Below are 14750 nucleotides of genomic sequence, written 5' to 3'. Positions count from 1 at the left end.
GGGCGTCCAGGGGCCCTCGTTTCATAAAGAGCTTACAACTATGGTAACTTTGCTATAATTATTGTCATTTGGTATCAGAGCTCAAAATCATCATCATTACATCCTTATGAAATGTATTATTTGTTTTAGTTCTGTGATTCTTGTAATTGACGTCAACGTCATATTGAACACTTTTTGTCTTGTAATAAGTTTTTGTTTTTTTTGTACCATATTTGTTGTTTTATTGTATTGTGTTTTTTTTTTGTTATATGCCACACTTTGCTTATTCCTTATAATTTCAATCTTTTATATTGTAAAAACTTTTTGTAATTCGGCTCTGTGCTGTGATGAAAGTTTTTTATCTGAATAAACCATTTTGAATTGAATATTAGCCACCACCACCATCATCATCAATCACCATCATCATCATCATCATATTCAGCATAATCATCATTTTTGTCACTATTTTCCATCTTTATTATCTATAGTATTACAAGTGTTTTTTCTTCTATATCTAAATCATTCGACTCATTCAATATGATAAAAAAATTGAGGTTTTGGTTTGTCAAATTCTAAGCATATTTGCTTACAATGGCAATCCGTCTACCGCTAGTGATTTTATGCTCCGTGATGTATATTTATGATTTGTCTACATTTTTTTTACACTTGTTTTTACAAAATCATGCTGTTATGCAGAAGAAAATAAATAAATCAAATAAATAAATCAAATAAAAGATCCAAGTTCCCATGGATGATGCTTTACGTAGTTTCCATACTGGCAGAATTACCACAGCCGTTATTTTTTTTTAATGAAATTGGCCAATTTAAAGGGGAATTTCTCCCAGATTATAAGTTACAATCTTCGAAAAAAAAAATTGAAGACAATAATATTTGTTAGGTGGATATATCATCCCATTATTTCTACTCCTTTCTATAAGAAAAGCATTTTTAACCCTATCTAGGCCGGGGTATTTTGGGAGTTCATATGGCCGGGGGGGGGGGGGGTGGGGCCTGGGCCCAGGCCACCCCCTTGAGATCTCGACCATTGACCGCGCCTAAAATTGGCATGAAGGTTGTCTGGGACATAATCTACTTAATTGTGTAGTAATTCATTTCATGTAAATTGCTATTAACTCCCTAAATATGCTCCAAATGTTATATTTGGTTAAAAATTCTTTGTGGTGTTCTTAGCAAATGTACATGAAAAAGTTGCGATATCAGATCAATTTCTTATGTATTATATTGTTTTTTGCAATTTCTTATGTATTTCTCTGTTTTTTTACCTTTGGTTTTTAATTATTTTTTCAATGCATTTGTTTGGGACTCTTCTGAGATCATAAACAGCATAAAATAAATACATTTAGACCAGCAAAACTAAAAATAATCATCCATTTATGATTTTGGTTGAAAACACAATTTGCATTGACTTTGTCAATTTTTTGGACTGACATGCACTTACAGTACATAATGTTGCATAATTTCGGAACCCCGTACCTGGGTGACGCAAAACTGGTCCCTAAAGTTGCGCAAGACTTGAAAGTAAAAAGTCAGCGAGCGGTGCGGTAAAAAATTTCACGCGGCGAAAATCTTGCACGAATCATTCAAGGGGGCCTCTGAAGCCCCCCAGCCTGAATAGGGTTAATCATCAAGGTCCATTTAAAACAAAAATGAATTTATAGGAATTCATAATACATGATGTATCAAGAAATTGCTCACATATGACATCACAAGTATAGAACTTTAAACTCTCTTATTCTTTCATGGATTTTAATCGACCCCTGAATATATTTCTCGAATTTTTCTGTTTTTATAAAAACTGATTGTCAGGGTAACTTCCCGTTTAAGTGTACTCATTGGAACTAATGATAAAAAAAAAGAATGTGATAAGAACAAACTTAGGTTCTACATGTACAGAGTACATTTATTTTTATTAAAAAAAAAACCAACACAAACTTACAAAACTAATCGTGATTGAATTGAGATTTTGATTCAATCCAATTTATTGGTCACGCACAGAATATCGAAAATTAAAATACAATCGGCATAAAAATTACAAATCCTCTACTTGGTTTCATAAAAGTGAAAATATCAAATAAAGAAGTCCAAAAAATAATCATATATGCAATATAATACATGCAATAGATAATTTTACAAACATAGTTAATGTTTTCCCCCAAACCTTATAACGAAATATTATACATATTCTTGTTAAAATAAGCGACATAATTACTAGTATTGGAATTCAGTCTGAAAAAATCTGAATACATTACTTTTTGCTTCTTTCTTGCATGGAATCGGACATCACCGACAAGACTAGTAATTACTTAGGTTGCCAATAATAAGCCAAATTGCCAATAATTGTAATAAAAAAAATATGCATGAGATAAGACTACACGAGAATGGGTGGGGTTTATTATCATCTAACTTCTAAAATATGTATCCATGTACAATGAACATGTATAATCCAAAATACACAAGTTAAAGCTATACATTTTCGTAATTCAAACGCACCATTCAATGACGGTGTACACGCACAGTACTTTTATCAAAACCTTAGGAACAATATGAATAAATGCAATAATAGATATTAAAATACTGTCTAACATGTACATAGGCAGCAATGAATATTTCTATTTTTAATCATGACTCCCTTATCCTCATCTAACCTGACTCTACACACAGGAACAAAAAAAAATGTATTGTTTGCCAAACAAAACATATAGAACGAATAGAAGCACTCTGAAAGAAATGAATTACCGGTACACAAATTAAAGATAAATGCCAGTTGTGGTAACAATCTCAAAATGACTTTTTACAGAATCCAATATAATGACCACCCAAGTGCCGGTTTGTATGAATACAAAATGTGCCAAAGGATTCTGGAAGAAATTGTGTAATTGCTGAGAAATAAGCAAAATAAGCGCGGATTCGGGCACTTACGTCGGGTCTTTATTCCAGCAATACTAATATACACTGTCCCACGTGTGCCTATCTGTGTTGGTGATCGTCAGTGTGATCGTTTATCAGCTTAGATTTTATGATTTCACAAAGTTCAGTTCATGTGACTGTACCAAATATAGATCCACGATGATATACTAGTAGTAATACTTAACCTTGGTTTTACAGACTTTCTCATGAAATCAGTGTTTTATTGCAACTACTTTCATTTAGCTTTAATTTAACCCCTGGAACAAGTGTACATGAACGTCATTTTAAATGCCTTATTGCATTAAATATTACATGTATATGTATCACTGAGTTTCATGTCACCATTACAAATGAAACCACTTTATTTTATGATAGTGTTCAAGCCAAAGACCAAAAATTTGGATGTGCATCAGGGAATAATAATTTTGGTTACCAATTTTTTTCAGCATTTTCAATCACAAGAAAAGTGCTTTCAACTCAATTCTGTACGGTCCTCTGTAGAAATCTGCTACACAAAGTAATGTTTGAGTACAAGTAGCAGTCTTAAAGACAAATCCACCCAAATAAAAAGTTGATTCGAATAAAAAGAGAAAAATCCAACAAGCATAACACTGAAAATTTCATCAAAATCACAGGTAAAATAAGAAAGTTACGACATCTTAGAGTTTCGCTTAATTTCACAAAACAGTTATATTCACATCCTTGTCGGTATGCAAATAAGGAGACTGATGACATCACTCACTCACTATTTCTTTTGTATTTTTTATATGAAATATTACAATTTTCTCCGTTGTCTTGTGAAACAACGATAATTCCTCCCTGAACTTGTGCAATTAGCATTGTTCAATACTATATGTTTCAATCAAGTTGGTCCTTATTGTCAACTCTGTAAAAAATGAAATATTGTATAATTCAAACAATAAAAAACAAAAGAAAGAGCGAGGGACATCATCGACTGTCTCATTTGCATATCACTGTTTTGTGAAAAATAAGCGAAATTTTAAAATGTCATAACTTTGTTATTTTACATCTGATTTTGATGAAATTTTCAGCATGCTTGTTAGATATTTTCCCTATTTATTCAAATCAACATTTTTCTGGGGTGGACTTGAAAAATGTGGAGCTAATGGTGATGCAATACCAAGAAAATTTATTCCCGATAAAAACAAGAGGGGGTAGTTCATGAAAAAGGAACATGTCCTAACCTAAAGGCCCCTTCAAGCTTGCAATGGATGGGGCTATGACAGCATAATTTGCAGCGTGGGCATATGTTGAAATGGAAACCTTACATACATTTATATCATGACCCAATGATCACAAAAATTAATTTCCAATTCAATCATTAAGCCCCACAATGCTATAAGCTGTACAATATCATGTAATTTTACTATGTATTGTAATCAGATTGTAAATTGGTCTTTTCAGACTTGCTGCTGTGTGCTGGTCAATATTCACCATCGGGGGGGGGGGGGGGGGGGGGGGGGCACTCAAATACATGTATATTGGTGGTACGGGGACGTGCCACTTTGATGACCCCTTTTCAGACCTAATTTTCAGTTCTCTAGATACTCCCTAATGACAAAAGTTCCATTCAGAAGCCGCCCCGCTTGCAAGACCCCGGTTCTGAAAAAATCTCAGTTCCCTTGCCCTGCCAAAATCGTCCAGCGCGAGCTGCACGCACGGCTTCACAACTCCTTCCGCTAGCAGCTCCATGCACCGCTAGCGCCCACATAAACATGCACGCGGCGCTAGCATGCACCGTACCTACTGTACCACGATCCTTAGACCCTATTTTCACGTACATATTTAGTTCCCACGACCCCGTATTTTACCCTTGTGGTCAGTTCCTTAGACCACCATTTCAGGGTTTCGTGAGGCACATCCCATCAAAATATAATTTGAGTGCCCCCCCCCCCCCAGGTATTTACCAATAAGTTGATAAAATAGAATTATTTTTACACACTCCCTCTCATGACCTCGCAAGTGTTTTGTATAACAAATTATTTTTGATGGCGATCGGATGACTCTGATGAGTAATTATTTGGTGACTATTAAGTATAACATGCTGATTTAACCATCAAAGCCAAAATTCTGCTTGGATCCATGACAAAAAATTAATAATAGTCTGAACAGAAAACAAATACTGAAGTGAAAGAAAGTTAAATCATTTGAGCGCAAGAGGGACGGGTTTTCAATCAATCTCTTCAGGCGACTCGTAAAGTAAAATATTGTGTAATGCAGGCCCATTTGTGCTTCGAACTTGTGAGAACAATTCAATCGATTGTTATTTACGATCATATATCATGGCCCCATCTTACAGAGAGTTAAGATTGATCTGATCAATCGTTACTCTATGGAAATCCATCAGTGTCATAATTTTTTCTACAGAAAATTTGCGACATGTCCTTTGTAAACAAAGAGCCAGCACAGTGAATTTTCAAAAAAACAATGAATGCATGAATATACATCACAGCTAGAAAATATTTTGAACATGCATTTTAGATGTTGACGTTGATGTGGCCGTCCATAGTTGCGATTGATCGGGTCAATCGCAACTGTTTGTAAGACGGGGACCTTATATAAGGACCCAGGAATGTCAACCACTTTGTACAGCATTTCATTTCAGGGTTGAATCTTGTGATTCAGCCACATAATAGAAGAAAAGAAAAGTATTTTTACTATGATATTAGTACTACAATTCATTTTATAGGAGAAAACGATATATTCCATGAATCAAATACAGCAAATTACAAAAAAAGAAAAAAGAAAAGAAGTGTAAAAACTGACATCTCTGCATGAAGCACCTCCATCCATTAGATAGTTAATTTTCCTAAAATTCAAAGGCTGATATATTCTGTGGTACTTGTACGAAGGGTGTTTCACGAGTCTGACTTAAATGCTGATGCGCAAATGATACGTAACGTGCAACTTATTGATTGATATGCACAGCATGATTTGACCCAAGCAGGGATCCAGCCGGATAAGACACAATAGTTGTGAGAGGCCGACTATTGTGCAAAAAACAATATGGCCCCTAAAATGGTACTGTGTTAAATCCGGCTGGATACGCTCCTAATTTGACCTATGCAATACGTGATGTCTTTTATACGGCAAGCAACTGGGAATTTGAGTGCAACTCTCAAGTCATATTTAAATCTTTGTGAAACACCCCCAGGGATTGTTTTAAAAAAAGTGTGATTCAAAATGCCAAAGTCATGCTAAAGTGCAGATGCTGTAAGGTATTTAACAGGCTATCTCACTGATGATGAGGCGTAGCACACCAAGATCTGGGACCCATTGGCGAAAGAGTTACAATCAAATATAACTAAAAAAAAAAAATCACAACTTGACTTCCGACCAGTAAAATGCATACGGGATATGTGATTGTTTTTTTTTCCTTCTAAACCTGCATTCAAGTGCAACTCTTTCTATAACAGGCTCTCCACCATGTAGGAATTAAAATAAAGTGTGAATTTAACCTTCACAATCATTGCTGCAAATGGAGAGAGAAATCAAGGAATTATGAACACACTAATTTGTGAAAATCTGGAGTAAAACTGAAATTGATGAAATACTTGAACATGTACATGGCAAAATTGGCTCATACAATATTACCCCATCTCATTGCAAAATACATGTCCCTCAAGGTATTTCAGTCATTTACTTTCATTAACTGGGCCATCATACGTTGATCCTCTATTTCCAACAGATTTGTATTGAATAGAGGTAGAGAATGTCTTTATAAATCTCCAATTGTCCTTTTTCATGACAAAGACTAGAATGATTGTGCCGCTGTTCCCCCAAACTGCCTGATGCACTGTTGCAGCAGGAACTGGGCATGGTTGATCTGCTCATGGGTGCCTCTGATAGTGATGATCCTGTCGACTGCATCAGGGACGGGGTTGGCGATCTCGATCTCGGCTCCGCTATTCATACGGATGTTCCTGATGCGTTCCCCGCCTCTGCCTATGACCGCTCCGATTAGGTCGTTAGGGACTGTGTTCTGGGTGGTCTGGATGTCACCACGAAAGCCCCCATGATCGGCACCGCCAAAGCCACCACCAAACCCTTGGTTTGGTCCCATTCTGCCACCTCGACCACCTCGACCTCCACGCATTCCCATTCCTCCACCCCCTCTTCCCATCGGTCCACCAAAGCCGCCGGCATTCCAACCGTAACCTGCGGAGACGTCAACTGATGGATCATATGGGATGGCCTGGCCTTTGACTGGGAATTCACTGCATGTCTCGTGGATCTCTCGCAGGGCCGACACTACCGCATCCAAGGTGCCGATGACTTGGACTTGACGCTCTGTCGAATTAGGAAGGCAGTCCTGCATGACAGTCAAATTGGAACCAGTCTTTTCCCGGAGTTCCTTGATCTTCGCTCCTCCTCTTCCAATGATGGCCCCTACCTGGCTGCTCTGCACCAAGACACTCACTGTCGCTGTAGCCGTCTCATCGACAGGAAACCCTGAGCCCTCATCTACAATGAGGGGAATAATCTCCTTTATGATAGTCAGGCAGTTCTCTAGATTACCACCCGATATCTGCAGGACACGGTGTGAGCCGCCACTGTTTGGAATGATCACATCTGCTTCGTACTGTTCCCGAAGGCGTTTGATGTTATGACCACCTTTGCCTATGACACCTCCAGCTTTGCTGCTGCTGACCAGTATCCGGAACGACACCTGACCTTGGTTCTCTGCAGACATCTTGGTTTCAGATAGCACGGTTCACTTACTGATGAATCTCAAACTTCCTGCAAAGAAAGAACCATAATAAAAACACAAAAGTGATGATAAAGTTATTTTTTTTAATTGCTTTGTTTTCCCCATCAAAGGGGGGAATTACATGAAAACAGTAATCTAACAGGGTGAGGTAGCTCACCATTTTCCAATAGACGATGTTAAGCGTCGGCCGACCCATCACCATGACGAGTCCTATGGGTGGGTAGGGTGTCTGGAAAAAAATATTTTTCTTATTTAAAAAAATATCACAATTTCTTTGTGGATTTAAAGAGAAATAACTTTCAGACTGACAGAAATGTGACATTTTATGTAAAATCCAATAAACGGCTGCAAAAAAGTAGCATTAAAGCAGGTAAATTTTCAGCATTTTGTGAAAATGTGATACTTGATTACCCTTATGTCCACAGGGCTCGACTTTAGCGGGAGCCCGGTGGCAATTGGCTCCCTAAAACCTTGGCGGGCTCCTTAGAAAGTAAATCAAAATGCCCGGCTTGCTCCTTAAGTTTTTCTAGTATCAGCCAAGAAAGTTCATTCATAAAAACAGTGAGTGACCTCGTAACTGTCAACATTGAGCCTGTGTTGCTTGGTTACAATGGTATGTCCCCATGGCAGGGGTCATTGTATGAGCCCCTTGGGCATTCCTAGTGCCTGTGGCTGAGTTTAATGTAAACAAAGATGTCTATTCTGAAATAATGGATGAGATGAATGTCGATTTGAGTGGAAATTGAATATGCAATGAAACAGATTGAGCAAAGGATGAAAATATCATATTTTGGGAAGGTTCTGAAAGAAAAGTGTATTCCTAGTGGTTAAATGCATTTTCAATAGTTTTTGTCATTTATTTTCCTCTCTGCAAATGATATTAATTATTGCTTGCTCAATCTGTTGAGCAATATTGAAGATTGAATGAATATAAATTTGAACAGACAAGCGAGGAAGAGTGACTTATCCAGTGCTATATCTCATTCTGATAAAACCTGAAGTCCAATGTTAGACTGTTACTGTAGCAAAAGGGCTTCACAAAAGTCAATTGCTATAAGATTAATTCTTCAGTTCAGTTAATCCTCACATTTACTTAATAATAATACACCTGGTATTGATGATTATAAAAACAAGGAATTGTGTTGGTGTGTTTTAATGCTGACCATTGTTATGACCCCAAAAAAAATGTGATAAACTTGGGCTCCCTGAACCCCTTGCGGGCTCCCTAAAAAAGTGGTTGAGGAGCCCGGCTGGCTCCCTAAAAAAAAAGTAAAGGTCAGGCCCTGGTCCACATTTCATGAACTAGATCCATAAACTTTCAAAGTTATGATGGCAATTCAACAAAAACCCTCAACACGGCCAAAGTTCATTGACTTTGGTCATGTGACCTGAAAGCTTGATTACCCGTATGACCAAGTTTCATGAACTACACTGTAGACCCATATACTTTCTGAGTTATGATATTAAAAAAAAACTTAACCTTGGTTAAGATCATGTTTTGATTCCCCTAACATACAGTAATCTAAGTTCATTGACCCTAAATGACCTTTGACCTTGGTCATGTGACTTGAAACTCACAAAGGATGTTCAGTGATACTTGATTACTCTAGTGTCCAACTTTCATGAACTATATCCATATACTTAGAGTTATGATATTTCAAAAACTTAACCTTCGGTTAAGATTTTGATGTTGATTCCCCCAACATGGTCTAAGTTCATTGACCCTAAATGACAATTGACCTTGGTCATGTGACCTAAAACTCAGGCAGGATATACAGTAATACTTGATTACCCTTATGTCCAAGTTTCATGATATAGGTCCAAATAAGTTATGATGACATTTCAAAAACTTAACCTTTGGTTAACTTAAGATTTGATGTTGATGACGCTGCCGTCGTAAAAGCGGCGCAGGCCTAGTCTTGCTCTGCTATGCAGGCGAGACAAAAATTGTGCCAAACAGAAATTTCATTTTCCCATAGTAAATGCATGGAGAAATGGCAATCTCAACACACGTACACAAATAAGGGTTTGCAATTTATCTCTTAATCCTTGTTTCAAATGATCATATAAACTTGTCCTTTAGTGTAAAAAAAGAAGCCCCTGAATTTTCTTTTCTCATACATCCCACAGATCAGTAAAAATTCAGTTTAGATCACATTTTTTCTGGCAGGCTGAATTTCCTGAAAAAATGTGCCATCTCCCCCGAAATCAGCCTGTTTTATGCCAACACTTTCAGTGTGGCTTCCGACACCTACTGTGAGTCTTCTGTCTGTGGAATGAAAAAATCAGAAAATGTTTAAAACCTCCTCCGAAACAGGGCAAGTCCAAGAAAAGGTCAACCTAGAAGACAACATTTTATTTTAAGAAGTTATCTTTGGTGAGGTAAGAAAGCCCAAATGTTGAATTTTAAAATTTCATTCAGAAAAATTTGACAATACGCAAATTTATGCTAATTTTGGTCACCTAATTTGCATAATTGGTAAAATGGTTGTTACGTATGGGACAATTATATAAACTCAAAGAAAATCAAAACAAAACTTGTGAGATTTAGTCATAGGTGGGACATGGACCCCCCAACATCTTATGTTTTTTAGAAAAAAAGTGGTGTCATCTAATTAAATATGCAAATTAGGTCTTGTCCAAGGATGGAATGTCCCATACATAACATTTTTAAGGACGTTCTCAGAATACAATACTTGTATTGTTGCATCTCTGGGAAGTTCTAATTTATTGAGTATGAAATTGTTATAACATAAAAGATTTAAAAATATATGTTACTTTTTCATAAAAATTTGATTAAAAAATGTTATGCGGTGTTGGATCGATCAAAAAGAATTTGAGGCGATATAAGAGAGATGGAAGGGGCTAGGCTGTCTGTTGAGGGGTGGAAAGGGGGTGGGAAAGATAGAGAGGGGGAAAAAGAATGTGATTTGATCGAGAGGGAAAGAGAGAGGGGTGTGATGTGGAGATAAGAACAGTTGGATCATACAGGGCGTCAATGAACAATTTTTCTTCAAAATATAGAAAGTGACATGAAAACAGTAAAGAGTTACTTGGTTCTGATTTAAAAAATAATAATCAGAATTGATTAAACTTGCTGTCATTCTTCATCACGGTTGTAGAATTTAATTCAGTTTCTCTGATTCGTAAATGTGTAATCAGTTTCAAAAAAATTAAAATAAAAATTCTAAAAATAGTTTTTAGCGATTCTTTCTTTATTTTCTCCCTTTTCCTATGCTTAAACCTAAAGGCGTTAGATTGCTAGGGGATAATTAGGGATACACACAACCCCCCCCCCAAAAAAGGGCTGTGCACAGCCCTATTTGCCCAACTCCCATCATAACCAAAAGTCCAAAACCAACAACAAGAACAATAATAACAATAGGGCCCAGTGCGAGACCAACTTTATGCTGAATGAGCATCCTGGTAAAATATTTGAATAAATAAATATGTAGGGCCTAGGACTAGGTACAGGTCTCTATCTAACTTGTTCAGTAGAGGCGCACGGCCAATATGGGAGACTCTCTTCAATATGGGAGAAAATCTACCTTATTGGAGACTTGCTTTGCAAAAGAATGTAAGAAACAACACCAACAAAAGCGTATTTTTTCCACCCAAAATTTTGTCTCACTAAGGTCAGAAGCCCATTTGTTTTGTGTATGGATGACAACAAAAATCCTTATGAAACAAAAGTAGATGGTGAATTTTTTAAATAGATGGGTGAAAAGGGGTAATTTTTCATGAGGAATCTGCTCATCACATCACATTTTTATTTGCCGCCATGGTAATCCTTTTGCAGCAAATGTAAACAAAGGAAATTGGTCTCCCAAACTAGAGACTGTCTCTGAAATTGGATACCCAAATTCTTTACAAAAGTCTCTGATCATTAATTGGAGATAATCTCTCTCATGGGAGACAGTCTCCCATATTGGCCGTGCGCCTCTGTTGCTTAGGCAAATTTCAAGAACATTTCTCATATTATAAACTCGAGATCCGCGTTGTGGGTAGCCAGGCGGCTTCTAGAGAGTAAAAATCATTTACTAACGTAAGGTCACTCTCATGAAGCCAGGCCTTCTATCCCATAGACCCACACAATGGAAGCCAAAACCTGAAACTTTCACCCCCGAGATTTCTACTTTCTTTCTAAAAGATCTAGCCCTAAATCATGTACTTGGGATAAAACTTCATTTCTGACATTTCTACGCTCTCGTTGTTATTTTTGAACAAGAATTCATCAAAAAAATGAGAGAAATATTGTGTAAAGACGGAAGAGACTTGCTCGATGTTTACGCCGCCATCTTGTTTTCTATTGTTCTTCCCCAACGTTACCTGACGCACGCGTCTGTAACGTTGGCGAAGAACAATAGGAAACAAGATGGCGGCGTAAACATCGGGCAAGTCTCTTACGTCTTTACACAATATTTCTCTCATTTTTTTGATGAATTCTTGTTCTAAAATAACAACAAGAGCGTAGAAATGAAGTTTTATCCCATGTACATGATTTAGGGCTAGATCTTTTAGAAAGAAAGTAGAAATTTCGGGGGCGAAAGTTTCAGGTTTTTTGGTGGTACACGCAAAAGTATATGACGGAAGCCCTGGCTTCGTATGACTATGAGAGTGACCTTACGTTAGTAAATGATTTTTACTCTCTAGAAGCCGCCTGGCTAGTTGTGGGGAGCGTTTCATGAAAGGGCTTGTCAGACATTTTATCCGACAGTTACCATAGACATTATTAACAGTGCCTCGCACTCAATGGTCAAAATCAAGTCAAGGAAAGTTGTCAGATCCGACTTGTCGGACGAAAATGTCAGGTCATGAAATAGACAGGAATAACCGTCGTTTCTGGGGATTTATTCAACAATTTCTGACATTTTACTGTAATCCCCATTTACCGACGGTAGGGTGTACGTGTGGGCTCGCATGTGTTCTCATTCCCTCCCTTTTGTCAATTCACAGTCCAAAGTTTGATGTAATTTTACACATCGAATTTACAATCTAAGGATGTATAAACAACAAACTTTTAATTGATGATATTCCAACATTTAAATACTTTAAACGATATAGATGAAAAAGGCATGAAAAATATACTTTACCGATGTTTAATTGGGTTGAACACGATAAAAATGGTCAAAATGGCAGCCAAACTATAAAATATTTACAAACGAACGTCAACAATCACGAATGTGATATCGATATTGCTTTCGATATTATACGATCTGCTCCATATGCGAACGAAATCGAAGATAAACGATACTAGTTATACTAGTACGAGTACTAGTTATAATCGCGATATATCGATTCGAGACATTAAGTTAATAACGACAATGACGTCATTCAAGATGGCAACTTGCAAGAAAAACCGTCAGGTCAGGTGAAAATGTCTTAGATGACAGATTTCTCAATCATCCAGAGGATTTTTTTCAATAACTCCGGCCCAAGGTATGCAATTACTTAAGTTATATATATTTCCCTGATAATGGAAACCATGAAACTTTCAATTTTGCTTAAAAAACAGTTTTAAATCGCGATCTATAAAACGCTAGTTCACTATACGTTGGCTGTAGGTACGGGGCCCCATCCCCTTCAGTCTATGTATGGTGAGTGGAGCCAACGTAGTTCAGCGGAACAACCAAAATATACAGAGACTGAAGCTTTTGGTCTAGTCATGAAAATGGTTCTATTTGCAGTTTGCACACACACACTTCAACTTTTGCGAATATGATTTGTCGCCCTCTGTGTTTAAGCCTCATAGTTTTTACGCGCGCATGGTCCTTGTTAATATTCTACAAGCTTAGTTACAAGGTGATTTGCGGTTTAGTTGCAATTTGCAGTTTAGCCTTTAGGGCCTTAACAATAACAGACTTGAGCTCGAGCAGGAACGAACGGAGCAGAGCCACAGCCTCAGCACAGGCATGACAGGCGGCGATCTCGACCCGTAGTGCGCGTACCCTAGCCTCTGTGACTGTCCGCTGCACGTGTAGACAACAGTGCGATTTTAATCGGAAAGTTTGTACTTTGTACACCGGCATCTCTCATCGATATCATTTAAATATTTTTGCATAAGATAGAGTATAATATCAAGTAATCTTTGGGTATCTTCTAAGGTGGTGAAACTATTTTGAACGATTGTAAATGTTGTTTAAAAGCTTTCTACTTACAATCACCGGTACCAAGAGCCGTCATCGAGCTTCACCGACCATGTCTAACACGTGACCTCTAGGTAGTCTTTTTTCCAGCCCCTCGATCGATATATATTGTTACTAGCATGTACTACAGTATACTTGTACCACTTCCCTATAGCTGGGACTTTTTTCTTGTTAAGTAATGGGGGGGGGGGGACGGACAATATGAAATGTTAAAGGGATGGTCCGGGCTGAAAATATTTATATCTTAATACATAGAGTAGAATTCACTGAGCAAAATGCCAAATATTTCATCAAAATCGGATAACAAAATATATAGTTATTGTAGTTTAAAGGTTCGAAATTTTTTTCTGAAAACAGTCGTCATGAATATTCATTAGGTGGGCTCATGAATGTAGGGCCTAAGTACTGATGAATGTGGGCTGATGAATGTACCCTCTATGCGGATGAAAGGAAAAGGTTCCTCGCCAACCTTCCTCTATCTCCAACATGATCTTGCCATAACTCCTGTGTCACAAGTCGCAGCAGCTGTTACTAATGTTGTACTTCTTGGATTGGACACTAAGCAACTAGTATACCTGTAATTGCTTCAGCTCGGCCCCAACTTCATTACTACTCCTTTCATTTATTGCATGAGCTTCTGTTCATGTCAAACGTTCTCTGTTGGTGAACAACAACTAGACAGTCTTGTGATACACTTTATTCCAATTCCAACCTCCTTCTAGCTGAGCCTTGCTCTTTTTGTCTCTATACATATTTATCATATTTCTGCGTATCCACTGGATCTCGCAGTTCTCCAGGACTGGAGGAAATCAACAGAAGAAGAAGAGTCACATCCCCACTTTCCGTTTTCTTTTGTTATTACATAAAATCATATTTTTTCACTATTTCATACTTGTGTGAATAATATGTCTCCCTTATAATGAAATAAGTTGCAGCAATAAATATCTAATGCACTAAATCAGTTG

The 14750-nt window shown here is 37.4% G+C and overlaps 1 protein-coding gene across 1 annotated transcript; it reads right to left on the bottom strand.

Moving 5' to 3' along the window:
* Positions 1 to 1874: 1874 nt before the first annotated feature.
* LOC129266238 (heterogeneous nuclear ribonucleoprotein K-like) lies at positions 1875 to 13877 on the bottom strand. Its single transcript, XM_054904074.2, has 2 exons — positions 13798 to 13877; positions 1875 to 7668 (listed from the first exon to the last, which is right to left on the bottom strand). Exon 2 carries the CDS (start codon positions 7619 to 7621, stop codon positions 6683 to 6685), a length of 939 nt encoding a protein of 312 aa, XP_054760049.1. The 5' UTR covers positions 7622 to 7668; positions 13798 to 13877; the 3' UTR covers positions 1875 to 6682.
* Positions 13878 to 14750: the final 873 nt, after the last annotated feature.

The sequence above is a fragment of the Lytechinus pictus genome, chromosome 8 (genome assembly GCF_037042905.1).
Source record: "Lytechinus pictus isolate F3 Inbred chromosome 8, Lp3.0, whole genome shotgun sequence".
NCBI classification, from domain to species: Eukaryota; Metazoa; Echinodermata; class Echinoidea; order Temnopleuroida; family Toxopneustidae; genus Lytechinus; species Lytechinus pictus.
This window is presented reverse-complemented; position numbering and strand designations above follow the sequence as displayed.